The sequence below is a fragment of the Penicillium soppii genome (assembly GCF_028829465.1).
Source record: "Penicillium soppii strain IBT 18220 chromosome Unknown utg000004l, whole genome shotgun sequence".
Classification (NCBI taxonomy): Eukaryota; Fungi; Ascomycota; class Eurotiomycetes; order Eurotiales; family Aspergillaceae; genus Penicillium; species Penicillium soppii.
In genome coordinates this window covers 582,855-597,986 of record NW_026643234.1, presented here as the reverse complement: position 1 = coordinate 597,986, position 15,132 = coordinate 582,855, and the positions used below count along the sequence as shown (strand labels likewise).

The 15,132-nt window shown below is 49.2% G+C and overlaps 8 protein-coding genes across 8 annotated transcripts; 4 read left to right on the top strand and 4 right to left on the bottom strand.

Annotated features, from left to right (window-relative positions):
- Window positions 1-646: 646 nt before the first annotated feature.
- On the top strand, window positions 647-1,918 carry N7529_003647 (mitogen-activated protein kinase; the record flags this gene model as incomplete). The annotated part of the gene is made up of 5 exons (XM_057239174.1): window positions 647-756; window positions 806-1,001; window positions 1,061-1,442; window positions 1,489-1,836; window positions 1,890-1,918. The coding sequence occupies 5 exons, from the start codon at window positions 647-649 to the stop codon at window positions 1,916-1,918; spliced, it is 1,065 nt and encodes a 354-aa protein (XP_057098469.1).
- Window positions 1,919-2,162: 244 nt separating this feature from the next.
- On the bottom strand, window positions 2,163-3,155 carry N7529_003646 (uroporphyrinogen-III synthase HEM4; the record flags this gene model as incomplete). Its single annotated transcript, XM_057239173.1, has 1 exon — window positions 2,163-3,155. The coding sequence occupies one exon, from the start codon at window positions 3,153-3,155 to the stop codon at window positions 2,163-2,165; it is 993 nt and encodes a 330-aa protein (XP_057098468.1).
- A 251-nt stretch (window positions 3,156-3,406) lies between these two features.
- N7529_003645 (complex I NDUFA9 subunit family protein) lies at window positions 3,407-4,928 on the bottom strand (the record flags this gene model as incomplete). Its single annotated transcript, XM_057239172.1, has 8 exons — window positions 3,407-3,844; window positions 3,893-4,051; window positions 4,103-4,244; window positions 4,297-4,388; window positions 4,445-4,539; window positions 4,593-4,655; window positions 4,710-4,723; window positions 4,786-4,928. The coding sequence occupies 8 exons, from the start codon at window positions 4,926-4,928 to the stop codon at window positions 3,407-3,409; spliced, it is 1,146 nt and encodes a 381-aa protein (XP_057098467.1).
- Window positions 4,929-6,611: 1,683 nt separating this feature from the next.
- On the top strand, window positions 6,612-7,582 carry N7529_003644 (HIT family protein; the record flags this gene model as incomplete). Its single annotated transcript, XM_057239171.1, has 6 exons — window positions 6,612-6,654; window positions 6,754-6,836; window positions 6,994-7,062; window positions 7,233-7,325; window positions 7,386-7,400; window positions 7,475-7,582. Coding segments are annotated over 6 exons (411 nt in total), but the record flags the coding sequence as incomplete, so codon positions are not given.
- A 247-nt stretch (window positions 7,583-7,829) lies between these two features.
- Window positions 7,830-9,590, bottom strand: N7529_003643 (CRAL-TRIO domain-containing protein; the record flags this gene model as incomplete). The annotated part of the gene is made up of 4 exons (XM_057239170.1): window positions 7,830-8,287; window positions 8,337-8,436; window positions 8,489-8,530; window positions 8,577-9,590. The coding sequence occupies 4 exons, from the start codon at window positions 9,588-9,590 to the stop codon at window positions 7,830-7,832; spliced, it is 1,614 nt and encodes a 537-aa protein (XP_057098465.1).
- A 419-nt stretch (window positions 9,591-10,009) lies between these two features.
- N7529_003642 (DASH complex subunit DAM1) lies at window positions 10,010-10,785 on the top strand (the record flags this gene model as incomplete). The annotated part of the gene is made up of 4 exons (XM_057239169.1): window positions 10,010-10,321; window positions 10,378-10,432; window positions 10,484-10,535; window positions 10,593-10,785. 4 exons carry the CDS (start codon window positions 10,010-10,012, stop codon window positions 10,783-10,785), a joined length of 612 nt encoding a protein of 203 aa, XP_057098464.1.
- A 905-nt stretch (window positions 10,786-11,690) lies between these two features.
- On the top strand, window positions 11,691-13,525 carry N7529_003641 (uncharacterized protein; the record flags this gene model as incomplete). Its single annotated transcript, XM_057239168.1, has 7 exons — window positions 11,691-11,754; window positions 11,812-12,048; window positions 12,104-12,211; window positions 12,284-12,609; window positions 12,660-13,088; window positions 13,140-13,349; window positions 13,406-13,525. The coding sequence occupies 7 exons, from the start codon at window positions 11,691-11,693 to the stop codon at window positions 13,523-13,525; spliced, it is 1,494 nt and encodes a 497-aa protein (XP_057098463.1).
- Window positions 13,526-14,389: 864 nt separating this feature from the next.
- N7529_003640 (40S ribosomal protein uS14) lies at window positions 14,390-14,947 on the bottom strand (the record flags this gene model as incomplete). Its single annotated transcript, XM_057239167.1, has 3 exons — window positions 14,897-14,947; window positions 14,627-14,669; window positions 14,390-14,548 (listed from the first exon to the last, which is right to left on the bottom strand). The coding sequence occupies exons 1-3, from the start codon at window positions 14,932-14,934 to the stop codon at window positions 14,390-14,392; spliced, it is 240 nt and encodes a 79-aa protein (XP_057098462.1). The 5' UTR covers window positions 14,935-14,947.
- Window positions 14,948-15,132: the final 185 nt, after the last annotated feature.

The window sequence follows — 15,132 nt, the reverse complement described above, 5'->3', positions numbered from 1 at the left end:
TCCGCGTCAGGGGATGACCCCGCTTCGGGCGCCTTGGCTCTCTTCCATGCAATCGCATCGTCAACTTCAATCCCACTAACATACCACGTTCTTAGACTCCGAACTCAGTTGACACGATCCCGACCTGACACAGCAACATAATCCCGTGAGCTTCACACCCCACACCGGTCTCTTGGGTCTGGACGCCGTACCTGTCATATTCCCCCCCCCCACCTGAAGCTTCGTGCGACCTTTTTCTACACCTTTCCTCTGAAAGTCTTTCCTCCCAAAGCCAAACTCGAGAGTTTGGATATCTTCCCGAAAATCCAATTCGCTTGCAGCGCAAACGAAAGTAAGCTTTCTTACCCGGTCTCCCTGCATGGTCGATACGTTTCCATTTGCGCTGGTATTTGCGGTCGAACTGCTCGAGGTTTTGAGCTTTTGACCTCATGTGCTTTTGCTCTTCTTGCCCTGGATCTGTGTGAATTGCCAAATTGTCCGCCGTTCCCGTCTATTCCCGTGTTATTTCATTACCAGTTTCGCTGTTTTCCCTTTTCTCGCCATGGATTGCTTTCGATCTTTCTTTCTCCTCTTCCTTCGAATCTTGAAAGCTGACTATCGCCGAAAGGCTAAAGCTCTTAGAGCTAAGACTAGCAAGCTAAGCATCATGGGACAACAAGGTCCCCCCGTGGGAGGATCCCGGAAGATTTCCTTCAATGTTTCCGATCAATATGAAATTCAAGATGTTATTGGTGAGGGCGCCTACGGTGTCGTTTGGTAAGTTATACGAGCTTGAGACTCTCGCGACTCATCTAATAACATATAGCTCTGCCATCCACAAGCCCTCCGGTCAGAAGGTTGCCATCAAAAAGATCACCCCATTCGACCATTCCATGTTCTGTCTGCGAACACTGCGTGAGATGAAGTTGCTCCGATACTTTAACCACGAAAACATTATCTCCATCCTCGACATTCAACGACCCCGCAACTACGAAACCTTCACTGAAGTTTACCTGATTCAAGTACGTGCAGTTCAGAGAAGAGGTGCATATATGAAATATGGGTTACTGACAATCCACAGGAGTTGATGGAAACCGACATGCACCGAGTCATTCGCACGCAAGACCTCTCAGATGACCACTGCCAATACTTTATTTACCAAACCCTGCGCGCCCTAAAGGCGATGCACTCAGCCAATGTCCTCCACCGAGACTTGAAGCCCTCGAATCTTCTTCTCAACGCCAACTGCGACCTGAAAGTCTGCGACTTCGGTCTGGCCCGTTCGGCCGCCTCAACGGACGATAACTCCGGTTTCATGACAGAATATGTGGCCACACGTTGGTACCGCGCACCGGAGATTATGTTGACATTCAAAGAATACACCAAGGCCATTGACGTGTGGAGTGTCGGCTGTATATTGGCCGAGATGTTGAGCGGGAAACCCCTCTTCCCTGGAAAGGATTGTAAGATTCCCCTCTCTTTAAATGTCGTAAAGGCTAACACGCGCAGATCACCATCAGTTGACCCTTATCCTGGATGTCCTTGGTACACCCACAATGGAAGATTACTACGGCATCAAATCCCGCCGTGCTCGCGAATACATCCGTTCCCTCCCCTTTAAGAAGAAGATTCCTTTCCGCGCACTCTTCCCCAAGAGCACAGAAGCGGCCTTGGACCTGCTTGAAAAGCTGCTCGCTTTCAACCCCGCCAAGCGTATCTCTGTCGAAGACGCCCTGCGCCACCCGTACCTCGAGCCCTACCACGATCCGGAAGATGAGCCTACTGCACCACCAATCCCGGAAGGATTCTTCGATTTCGACAAAAACAAGGATGCCCTGAGTAAGGAGCAATTGAAGCGTGAGTTTTGTTTCTATTCTGGAACAATACAACCACTTACTAACTGATTCTAGTCTTTATCTACGAGGAAATCATGCGGTAAATCCGACTGGGTATTTCACTTGAGCTACTGGAGAAATGTTTGATTCTATTCTGCACACAACTTGGCTTGACAGCGTGATGTGATCGATACATGTTAGAGATAGCACGGCAACTCGAAATGTTATTATGAGAAGTACCAACTCCAGCCTGTATACATGTAACTCCTACCTCGAATTTCATATCTGTGTAGATCTACTCTATATACACACCTACACAGACCAGTGGATGCATTGGAACATCGCACCTCAAACCCCCACAAACCCTTGAATTCCCTCCAAAATACCCTGAGGAGTAGGCTTAGCCGCACAAACATGCGGCTCGAACCCAAACTCCTGCCGCAAAAAGTCCCTCGTCGTAGGCCCAATAGTAGCAACGAATACCCTCCCATTCCCATTCCCCGTCCTAATTCGAGCCCCATCCCCCGAAGCAAAAGGCCCAAACCCAAGGACCCTCAACATAGCCTCACACCCCGTCGGCGAAAAAACAACAACCCAAACCACCCCTCCCCCATCCTCTCCCTCATCCTCTTCCCCGTTATAAACCCTCATCAATTCCCCAAACTCCCCTTCAAAACCCCCCATAACCCCAGTCTCATAAACAACAACTTCCTCAACCTCAATCCTCGCCTGCCCAAGCCCGCTATCCATCAAAGTCCGCGGAATGACATCGCGCCGCACCTCCCCAACAAGAAACAGCAGCGCAGGCTTACTACCATAGTCACCGCCATGTAGTCCGTTATAGTGCTCGAGGATCAGATGCGCGAGGTTCTCGCCCGTCCCGCTCTCCGCGCCGTAGATGCGCGCGCCTGGAAGGTGTTTCTCGACCAGCGCGGCGAGCGTGCGCGCTGTCGCTGGCCCGACGGTGTACAGCGTTAGCGGTGTTGAGGGAACGGCAATTCCTGGGGTTGGTTTGTTAGCTGCTTGTGCTTGGCGCTTTGATGTGGGAGAGGTGTGGAGCGAACCGTCTTCTTCTATCATTTGCGCGAAGCCTTCTACGGCGCGCTGGCTGGTGAAGATTAAGCCACCATATTTCTTTGTGGGATTAGTGTTCGCATTGGATGCATTGCTTGTTGTGAATGCGCCGGCGTTGAATAGGTCGCGGACTTTGGAGAGGTTTTGTTTGTGGAAGCGGTGTTCTAGGACGGGGACGAAGGTGGGCGTGTAGTTGTTTTCGGAGAAGAATTCTTCGTAGCCATCTTGAGGGGAGGATTTGGTTTTTAGGAGGAGGATTGGGTTCATTTTGGTGGTTGGTGACTTTGGAGGTTTCAATCGGTATCAAATGGGGAGATCGATCTATCGCGGGGGCGGGGAGCCGAAGATTGAGTTTTTGATATTGGGGTTTTCTACTTTGAGAAATATGACGAGTCTATGGGTTTATAGGCTAATCGGCTAATGTGCTTATAAGATGATAGTTGTTCTCTGTTTCACTTCTCCAACACAAGGAAATCAATTGAGTCTAGTCAGGCTTATTTACACATTAAAAACACAAACTACTGATCATCCAGAACGTGCAGGTATCGCTTGTCCTCCTGGCGCTCGCGCTCCGTGGAAGGAGGCAGATCGTAGTAAGAGGCACTGCGGTAGCCCTGCAGGTAGTGGAAGGTCAGGTTGGCCAGATCGGCAGTCTCCTCCATACCCAGGTCCTTGAAGGTCTTGGCTTCGGGGTCGATCACCTGGTCGATGAACTCGCGCTCGACCTCGTCGGCCGACAGGGTGTGCCACCACAGGTACTTGTTGATGTAGTGGGCGAATGGCTTGAGGAGGGCCTTGGGGACGTTGATATGGCGGCGCTTCTTGATGATTTCGCGGTCGACCAACTCAGCAATCTCGGCGGTGGAGTAGTTCTTGGGGCCGTAAAGCTCGTAAGTTTGACCGGCGGTGCTGTCGTCGTGCAGCATGCGCTCGAGCGCGGTACCGACATCAATGGCCTGGTTGGGTCAGGTTAAGTACACTCATGCATTTTCATGGCCACTTACGTGAACAGGCCAGTAGCGCTCCTGCATGTGGTTGGCAGTGAAAACATTGCCAACCTTAGCCAGCTTGTGAAGAAGGTTGTCCTCGAAACCGAACATCGGCGCGGGACGCACAATTGTTGTCTCGGGGTAGATCTTGCGGACGATCTCCTCACCCCATGCCTATAGATTATTAGTACTCCGCTTGTGTATATCCCCACTGAATTCACTGACCTTGGTGGCAAAGTACTCGGAAGGCGAGTCACGGCGGGCGTTGTAGGAGGAAACGTGAATGAAACGGTCGACATCGTACTTGGCAACAGCGTCGGCGATGCGTTCGATACCATCAACGTGGACATCCTCGTAAGTGAAGTTCCTGGGATCGTCAATGACTTTCCACCACATAAACACCACATACGGCAACTCACTTGGTGGGATATTGACGACCGACAAGGTTGTAGACAACATCGGAGTGACGAACGCTCTCCTCGATGGACTGGGTGTTGCGCAGGTCGTATTCCTATACTAGGGTTAGACACCCAACTCTCCAGATTTGAAATTCTGCAAGATTCATACCATGAAAACAATACGTCCAAGGTCACCAGTGACCTTCAAGTGTCTCTTAGCCATCTCCTCACGGTAGGGAATGACAACAGTGCATCCCTGGCGAGCTGGGGGCCATTAGTCCATGATCCTATTCCAGCATTGCAGACCCTCAACCTACCAAGCTTGTTGACAATGTAGCGACCAAGGAAACCAGTAGCACCAAAGACCGTCGCGGTGTGACCTATAATCGTGTGAGCATTCGGGACCGCGGATCAAAATGGGAAGGCCTAGCTACCTCCAAGCGAAGAACTAGAAGCTGGCATTAGCAAATGAAAACACCACAGCCTCTGACAGCACAATTGATCACTTACCGACCACCCTGGATCTTCAAGAGGGGCTTGCCAGTGCGGGTGATGGCCACATCCTGGAGGTTGCGCTGGAACTGAAGTTGCACCCGCGGGGCGGAAAAGGGTCGCGCCCCCAGGGCAGAGTTGATAGTGCGGGCCTTCTGCATGGTCTCTGGCTGAGTATATCTCTCGAGACCAGCTAATTGGAGCGGAGTGGTGCCAAGGGCGTAGTGATGTGCGATGGGCTTTCGCAGTCAAGTCGGAAGAACCGCACGGGACTAATGCGCTAGTCCTGTTTCGGTCGGTACCACTTGGACACCACTTTTTGCTTCTGCTGCTTGGTTTGTTTCGATTTGAGTGAGTTGATATTGTTTGGACGACAAATTGGTTTGGAATTTATTCTTAGTTTCAAAATATCAGTCCTGCTTCTTGTTGCAGCCCCAACAGGGTGAAATTGTCGTTACAATCTGACAACACACGGCCTGTGATTGGATGTTCCTCCCCCAGTCTTTACTCTGCTCTTGTGAGTTATGTCAGGCATGTAGTAATTAGTCGTGTTTGTATCAGCCACACTTTTCTTTCCAGATATGAGAATAATCAGGGGATATTCCTAATGGATGAAAGCTGAAATCAGCATTTTCCTAGGCAATTGTTGCCCTAAAATGATTGGTATAGCCTAGCTGTGCGGTTACACACAGAGTACGGAGTGCTTCATATAGAATCAAAGGTCAAGGCCATAGAAATGGCTACATCTAAAGACTCCCATGTCCACAAATAACAGCAAATGATAGCCATACAAATATCTATAACGCCATTCGATATCTATTCATTTTTGGAGGTAGTCGACAGATAAATAGCAGCCCTGAAGTTGAGCCGGATACAATAGCCACGGCATGATAAAGATCTACCGAGCATTCGCCTAACTTTTCCAATTAGGTCTAGAATATCCTATGCCTTTATTGAACTCGATCCAGCTATTGAATATGACCCCGAGTGCTGAATGTAGCGGTGAAATCCAAGTAGGAGTATATGCCACATCTCACCTGGTACCATTAACACGCATATATACCTACTTACCTTTAATGGCTTAGAGTGCTTCTTTCAACAATCTAATGAAAGAAATAGAACTGATAAATTTTATCGAGTCAAATATATGATATGCAAAGAAAACGAGTGTATACGGCGGCTGCAAGAGTCGAATGCGCCTCCGAAGAGAATTCGATTCAGACCCGCCGAGTTAAGGGCGTTCTAGTCATTCGCCTTAGACCAAGACCACTTTGGCCAAATCGCCTGGAAATGCTGTTATTATCAAAGAAAAACTCGGGAGGAAGTAGGTATACATCAAGGCAAATATACCAATGCACAAATGGCAATATAACCACGTCCCTTTTAGGATTATCCACACGCACATCTACACTTCAACAGACCAAAAACCTACACCTAAGCGCAATATTCAAAAAATAAAAAGAAAGCTGAAATTATTCTACACCTCATCAATTATGTCAAGCCAAGATAAAACAAAAAACAAACGACGGCTGTGTCGCGGTGTTGGTCCAAAGATTTTATAAGAGGAGTTTGGTGGGCAAACCACGGCCATCTCTGGTAAAAGGCAAGAAATGGGTTCTGAACTAGCTTGTCCCACTCCTCGGGTGACACTCAACAATTAGTTCTATATACACCTCTTTTCCGAAATAGGCAATTTTTAGCCTTGGGCAATCCGCGTTCGAATCCGCAACCCGTCGACTTTATTTTATTGACCCCGCATATTCCAAGGTTCATTGTTGATGACTTCAGCTTGATCTTCACCTCCACTTGGCTCCAATTCATTTCACGTCGATTAAATTAACAGCACTATGTCTTCTGCTTCCTGTATCTTCTGCAAGATTATCAAAGGTACGTCTATTATATATCGCTACGGATATCCTACCTGTTCTACTTGTTCTTAACGCGAGGCGAGACGTCATATGTACTGACATCCCACCTTGTCTATAGGTGATATTCCTTCCTTCAAGCTCTTCGAGAGCGACAAGGTCTTCGCCTTCCTTGATATCCAGCCGCTCAGCCGCGGTCATGCGGTGCGCAACCCCACGTTCATTTTCCTCTTCTCCGCACCCCAACACCCGCGTCTGTAATCAAGACCGCTTCGTATACACGGACTCAATTCCTATGCCGGGCTTTGCTGCAAATAGTTGAGATGGGATAACTGCAACCAATTGAACTGACCGTGTACAGCTCGTGATCCCCAAGTACCACGGTGCAAAGCTGACTGATATCCCCGATGAGGATCTGCTCGAGATTCTGGTAAGTGAACGAGATCACACCGCGGGTGAAGATGAAGGTTGAAGAGGGAAGATGGTTTTATACTTCCAATCTTTGATCGAAAGTGTTGCATGTCCACCAGGGTCCCTGGACTGGACCACAAGGTCCCTGTGTTTGACTTGGCGGAAGAAAGCTAATCATTTTGCTATTAGCCTGTCGCGAAGAAGATTGCTAAGGCTAGTGGAGCCGAGGATTTTAACATCCTGCAGAACAACGGACGCATTGCGCACCAGGTTGTTGACCATGTGAGTTTCTGCTCGATAATGCTTGGATTGTGTTCATTGTTGCTAAGTAAATGGATTTAGGTTCACTTCCACATGGTATGTTTACTATTTTCCGATTTTATACTCCCACCCACGTTAGCACTGATGTCGGATATACTGACACATACTAGATCCCCAAGCCCAACGAGCAGGAGGGTATGAGCATTGGCTGGCCTACGCAGGCTACAGATATGGATAAGCTCAAGGCTCTCTTCGAAGAAATCAAGTCGAAGATGTAAACGAGTCAACTATGATTCTTTAGTAGAAATTCGATAATCTCGAAACTCGATCTACTTGATATACCCAATGCGGATGTCACCCCGACAGTGTGTAGTCGAAAATCTCCCCCAAAAGATCTAAGATAGTCGTAAACCCAATCGTTGTATATTCTCTAATTAGTCAAACAAATCCTGCATATGCTGAAATGCAACGGACTCTATATCTACCAGATCCAGAACCTAAAAGCACTCAACCAGTTTACCACATCTACTTCTTCTCAGAACCGGGGTAGAAGTCAATTTTGCCACCACCCTGGACAATATTGAGTCGGTCATAGAGAGAGCGAGCCCGAACATACGGGTCAATAACCCAGTACTGGCTGCGCAGCTTCTCAATAAGCTCCGCGCGCTTCTCCCCAGCAGTAGAGGCCGCATCGGCCTCCTTCTTGAAGCTGGCACGAATCCACTCAACGGTGATATCCTGGATCTCCTTGGCAAGCTGCTGGCGCTCAGCCATGAGGGTGTCCCGGGTTTCCGTATCGGCCATCTTGGGGTTCTCGTTCTCGCCCACTTCGACATATTTGTACTCCCAGTCTTCGTCGCCTTCCAACTCCTTCATGATCTGGCTGGGGTGTATGAACTTTTCGAGGTCCTGGCGGTTTTTGGTGAAGTGGACCTTTGCGGCGACGACAGGGTCGAGCCAGCCCTTGATGATGTTCCAAATACCTGTTAATGATTAGAACATGTTCGGCATTGTGGAGGGAAGGGTGCGCACTGGAGAATAGCCATGGGGCTTTGTGGATCAGCACTGTTCCGAGGGACTCGGGGTAGTTGGCCTCGAAGCATTTGATCATGAACTTCACGGGGGCGTAGTCCTGACAGATATCAGTAAATGATGGCCCAAAGCCAGAAATATAGGAGACTTACCATGTTAGCCATACCAAAGTCAGTCATATCAAAGACAATAGTCTAGACGAGTCAGCCTGCAACACAACCAATCCACCAAAGCACTCACAGCAGTCTCAACGGGCGGAGCGAGCAACAACCGCGCAGTCTCAATCGTATAAACAGTAAAGCGCTCCAACCCCTCATTATCCTGATCACCAGCCTTATGCAAGCGCACCCTGACCACACAAATCGGCCGACCCGCCCGATCAACACCATGCAAGAAACTCTTCCCTAGCCGCATCTGCGTCAAGAAATCCTCGCCTTTCTTTTTCTCCTTGGCATCCGAGCCCTGCGACTGCTTAATCGCCAGCGCCTCGCCGTTAACCATGATATCATCGTCAACGTGCATCTCCTGCAGTCGCCAGCGCATTGTCGAAATCAACATCACAAGCGCCTTCTTGGTGTCCCACTTGCGTGCGCGCAGGAACCTCAGCAGCAGTGAGTCCGGATTGTCGCCCTTTACCATACTCCAGAACGCGCGCCGGATCTCCTCCGGCTCCATGTCTTCCAGCGCTTGCTTGTATTCTTTCGACTGGCCGTACTTGTCGTCGCCTTCGGCGCTCGCGGATGCACTTGCGACTACGCTGGTGGGCGAAGAGCCGTTTGCGCCCTCGTCATCGGCACGGCTGAACAGTGACCACCGGCCCTTGGCCTTCTTCTTATCCTGGGATTGTGCAGGCGTGGCGGCATCGGCGGCGGGTTGGGCGGGGGCTTCGAGTTCTTCCAGTGTAAGCCCGAAGACTTTCAGCGCTAAGACCCAGAATTCTTTCAGCTTGACTTCTTGTTCCGGGGTGAGGTTCCCGACTGTTCCGGGGGCGGGTTCGGCAGGCATCGTTGCTAGGGTATCGATCACTCCGAGGAAGGATTGTTGCGATGGTCGTTGCGATACGACTTCCGATGGGAGTTTGGAGTTGAAGTATTTATCTTGTAACCAGGCGCCTCCTCCAACGACGGCGAGTGTGATGGTGATGGTCCAAAAAGACGAGGCTTGTCTTGGTTCTGTGGAGAATGGTCGCGCGACAGGATACCGGGCGACGGGAAATTTGACCGAAGGGTAAAGACGGCGTAGAATTGCACGCATATGCAATATGATTGGGTTGTTATGAGTGAGATGTCTTTACAACACGTATACAAGAGAGAGAAAGGGGGTAAAAAAAAGAAGACAGAGAAAATATTGGACAGGCAGAATCAAGGATATGACGATGCGGGGAAGATCATCGCCTAAATAGTAATTTACGAATTTCACCGATCGAGATTGAGATTGAGATTGAGATTGAGATATCTACTACATCGAACATCGAACACAGAACTCTATTACTCTGTGTTATCCTGCTCGTTGAATCTCTCATTGTACGTCGCGTGACAGTCGCTTTCCTGACGGATCAACAAACCAGTGCAATATTGGAACCCACTCAACTCCGACAATCTCGTCTTTCCATTGCGAACTTGACAGCCCTCTGGCCGCCGATCTCGCCCCTGCGAGAAATAAACCACTTAAAGATGGATGCCTCTCGGTCCTCCTCGCGCCCAAGGCCCTCCTCTAGGCCAACGACACCCCTCCGCCCAAGCTCGCGCTCATCATTTCGGGAAGCCCACGGCTATGGACACAGCATCAGCAATTCAGGATACACACAACCCGCCATCAATGCGTTGGAACCCCAGTTCGCGGAGCTAGCGGACTCCATGGCCGACCTCGAAGCCAACTTCATGCACTTGCAGTTGATGCACGAGAGCCTGACGCGCTTCAGCGAGAGCTTCGCTAGTTTCCTCTATGGATTGAATATGAATGCCTTCTGTATTGATTTTCCAGAGGTATGGACCGCTACGCGTTGCGCACTATGGCTTCTGGATATTGCTGATTCGGTCAGGCTCCAATTGGTGACTCCTTTAGGAAAGCGAAGCAGGACGAGGAAGACCAGAAGGGTATGTAGAGACCTGCCCATATTTGCAATAGTTCGCTGACTAGGTGTCCAGAGGTGGAACCAGAACAAACGCGACCGACTGATGATGGCGAGATGACATTTATGTGAGTCTACAGCAAACGACGGTCTCAAACGTCTGAACCTAATATGTTTTTGCACAGGACTACGGACACAACGTTTGTGGAGAACCCTCCGAGCACTGCGAAACCCACTTCCAGGTATGCTACAGGGTCACGAGCATCCTCGCGAGGCACTGCCCGTGGTGCAGCGACTAGTCGGTACACTACACGAGGTACTACTCGTGGTGCGCGTGGAAGTGGACTACCCCGAGGCCGAGGAATCGGAATGCGGTAAAGATGCAATAGAGATTAAGTTCTGTCTAGGTCAGAAGTACCTAGAATGACCCAATATAGTGTATTTAGCACTGACCACTGAGTTGTCTCATGTTGAGATCAAAATCCCCACTGAGGCTCTGCTATATCTAATATCTGGGCCTCCCAGGATGTTTTCTGCCCACACTGAATATGAGCAACGTTATGATTCCCCTATATTGGAAATGAAACTAAGGCATATTTGCTTATTTAAAGCGATTGTATATTATAGAAATCGAATATTATAGGCTTGGAAGTACATCTACACGACACTGAGTATATTCAAATCTCCGTAGAAATGATCCGATCTCTTATCCGGCGGTAAATCGGATCTCAGGGCGCGAAAAACCACCGCCCGATGGCAAACCTCACCCGACGACAATTGAAGCAACTCAAACCACTCTTTCTTTCAATAGACGATTATATTTATGTTCTTTGGAATAAAAGTGTTGATCCAGAAGTTAGGATAAGAGGAAATAGGAGATCCTATTGCTGCCAACCCTTTGTCCATTCACGGGTATAGCTCCTACTCACGTCCCTGATTTTTTTGCTTTCTGTGAGTATTGATTGATGACCCATTGATCGATTCTGCATTGCTTATATATCTGATATATTTTGAAGTGCAATGCTGGCCCTATTCAGGGGGAGTCCTTGAGGCTGAACCTGCTTCCTTCTTATCCAGCCTTTTCTCCTTGAGCATTACGTCTTGAACATCCTCTTCTTTTTTCTTTCTCTCTACGTGGATAGACGGCTGGAACTTCTATTAACGTTCTATTTTCTGCATCATAACGTTGCATTGTGTCTGTTTGATCAACCTCAACCTTTATATTCCTAAGTTTGACTCTTTAATCCCCTCTCCCCATTACTTCCTTATTTCATCCCAACCTCATGTCGTACCCTATGGCATCCCTCGATTCCGTGAACCTGCTGTCGGAAGCAGCGTTCGGCTGCGGTGAGTTTCGATTCGATTTATGTACTAATTCTCTTTGCCCCGCTGACCCCCCACTAGAACATCTTGCGGCACTTCTCTCTAAGGACGAGAAAACTGCTGGCCAGTTCAAGGTAGAATTCCGTAAGAAAGACACCTTGCTGGCTCCTTACTCAAAACCGGAGGCTGTGGCCGTGCAGACCACCGGACTTCGAACCGTCGAGTCTTTAAAGCCAAAGTTTCATTGCCTAAGCTGCTCAGAAGTATGCCTGGATATTGAACGACAGGCACATACTGCAGAGACTGGCCATGTATTTTGTAAGCCAATGGTTTCAACTTGACAAAGCACTCTTGTGCTAACACCCACATTCAGACATTGAATCTCGCACCCGCTTTGTCCACTGTCAGAAATGCGGTGATTTCATTTATGATCATGGCTTGGAAAGACTCCGCGGACCAACCGGGAAATTCCAAACACGTGGTAAGTCACAGGCATTATACAATTCAACTTAACATCTCTTGTGGCTCGTGAGCGTCCACTGACTTCTCATAGACGGCCGATCTATCTGGGCCGAGGACTCAGCCTCAGAAGTCTATGTCAAAAACAACGCCTATAAGAACCCATGCGCCAAGCGCGGCGCTCGTGGTGTATGGAACATGGGGCAAACGTGTTACCAAGCCGTCATTGTACAGGCATTCCTCCACGATCCTAGCTTGAATGCATACTTTCTCGCCGGTGGCCACGATGTCCACACATGCCAAGAGGACAAATGTCTGGCATGTGCAACCGCCGAGGTCTTCATGGAATTCAACAGCGGCGAGCGAAACGAGGCTGTGTCCGCTGCTACCCTTTTGTACAACGGCTGGCAGATTTCAGCGGTATGTCAACCGGATCAGCAAATCACACAGCTGGCTAACAATGTTCACAGGACATGTCTGGGTATCGCCAGCAAGATGCCCACGAGTATTTCCAGTTCCTCGTGAATGGACTCCACTCATGCACTCCGGGACACACGGAGAGCTACGACAAGAAGTGCAACTGCTTCTTTCACCAGGTGTTTTATGGCGAACTGCGAAGCAGCGTCAAGTGCCACAAATGCGGCCAAACGACACACACTTACGACCCTATGGCTGATCTGAGTCTTGATGTCCAGCTTCAGAATAAGAAGCGCAAGCTCGGTCGCTCCACTTCTTCTACTACCGGAACCTTGCTCGGTTGCCTGGACAGCTTCACTGCCTCTGAAGATCTTCACGCTGATGCCGCTTACCACTGCGAGAAATGCGGTAATACTCCCCAGCGGGCCTCGAAACGTCTCCAGATTCGCAAGCTCCCCGTTGTCCTTTGCATGCAATTGAAGGTTTGTTCAAGTATCTGGTCGCCAGTGACAACCGTTCTGACATTTCGATAGCGCTATGAACATACGTCCTCGTCTTCCGAGAAAATGGACGGCCACATTGATTTCCCGCTGACCCTAAATATGCTACCCTACACCGTCAAGAAAGACAACCCCCCGGTCGACATGTCCGAGTACATGTACGATCTATCTACCGTAATTGTCCACAACGGTACCATGGACACCGGCCACTACTTTGCATACACCCGCATTGGCAATGACAAGGTTCGTTTCGTCCCATGCAGTCTGTTTCGTCTGTCCATGCTAACGAGCTGTTCTAGTGGGTGCTTATGGACGACAACAAAGTCCTTAACGCTAGCGTCGCAGACGTGCTTCGCCAGGACGCCTACCTCCTGTTCTACAGCCTTCGCTCTCTCCGTGGCGATGATAAAAAGCGATAGACGGCTGGTGAATCTTTGAATTGGCAGATCTTTACAAACTGCAGAATCACAAATAGAATGAACCCCGGTCGAGCATTGTCACGGGGATTTTGCTTTGCTTGGCGTGTATGTTAAAACTTGCGATGACCTTTAAAATTTGATGCTTTGTTCCTCGTGTTTCTTCAAGTCTACTAAATAGTGTAAACTTCCCACAGCTGATAAGGCTGCTAGACCGGGGCCTAGGCTCACGTAGTACGGGGATAAAAAAAGGCTACACATAAGAGCCTGGAGGTCCCCTCAATGCAGACAGTCCTACGGCAGATACACAGGCGAATGCTCTGTCTCTAGAACACCATTCCAAGGCATCAAAGCTACAACCCATACCTCAGACAGAAGCGAGGCCCGAGCACGCCAACCCATCTAGAGCGGGCAAAAGTAGGCAGAGCAGAGAACAGCGAAACCCAGAGAAAAATTCCGTCATTGAAATTGATAAGAAAAAACCAGGATTCGGGAAATAACAAGATATCCTCGTTTTTCAAGACTCTCCACGCAACCCCCAATCCTCCCCTCGAGCCAGAATTTTTATTTTGATTCACAACCCGAAAGCAACCGACACGCAATGCGGTGCCGGATCCTCCATTCACAAAAACATCAAAGACGCCATTTTCGAGCTCGTCTAGAACATTCCTCCACTGGACGCTACCGTAAGCGAGCTGGTGCGTAGATGGGTTTCGTGGATGCGAACGGTTCGAAAGGGGAGTCAGAAATGGACATGGTTTGTAGTCGCTTAGCGGTACTGTTGGGTGTGTGGTTAGTTTGGGGTTCTTGAAGAGAGTGTGTGTGCGTGAGTTTGGTGGGCTGTGGCGGTTGTCGTGGGTCTTGATTTTAATCTTGATTTTGATTTTGGAGTCGGATGTAGATGAAAGTGTGGACGGAGACGGATTGGGCTGGACTGGATTGGATTGAATTGTCGAGAGTGAAACGAACCTTGGTGAAACCGATGTCGGTGGACTTCTCACGGAAGCACTGACGGCAGATGTTCATCTGTTTCGTATTAGCCATTTTTGTTCCATTTTTTGTATGTTGCAAATTGCAATGGTTCCAGGATTCGGGTTGTCTTACGCCGTACTTGCGGATCAGACCGGCGCGGTGAGAGCAGACACGACTGAAGGCGCACAAATATTAGCAATTCTGTTCGTATTATCGGTCGATTTCATCCAGCACTCCTCCAGCATCAATTCTCGGTATTGACTGAATCTTTTCATCGGGGAAATTTATCGGGGTGAACACACCATTCGCGGGAGCCCTTGCCGTACCTGTCGAGCGAAGAGAATGTCAGTCAGTCTTATCGCTCTTTTTCGAGATATCTGTGTGCGGAGAGGTTCGACTTACTTGCGGGGGCGGCTGTACCAAACGCTCTCGTGAGTCATCTTGAAGGTTTAAGTCGGGACCTGGGAGTTGACGTTTGTTGTCGTGACGAGGGTCGCTGGCGTTGGGCGTTAAAGGACGGAGACGAGAGTTAGGGTTGGAATTTGCGTTGTGTGCTGCCCCAATGGGGAATAGGGCACGGGCCAACTCGCTTGATGGGAACTAGCCGAATTAGGATTAGTCATGTGATATTGATTGAT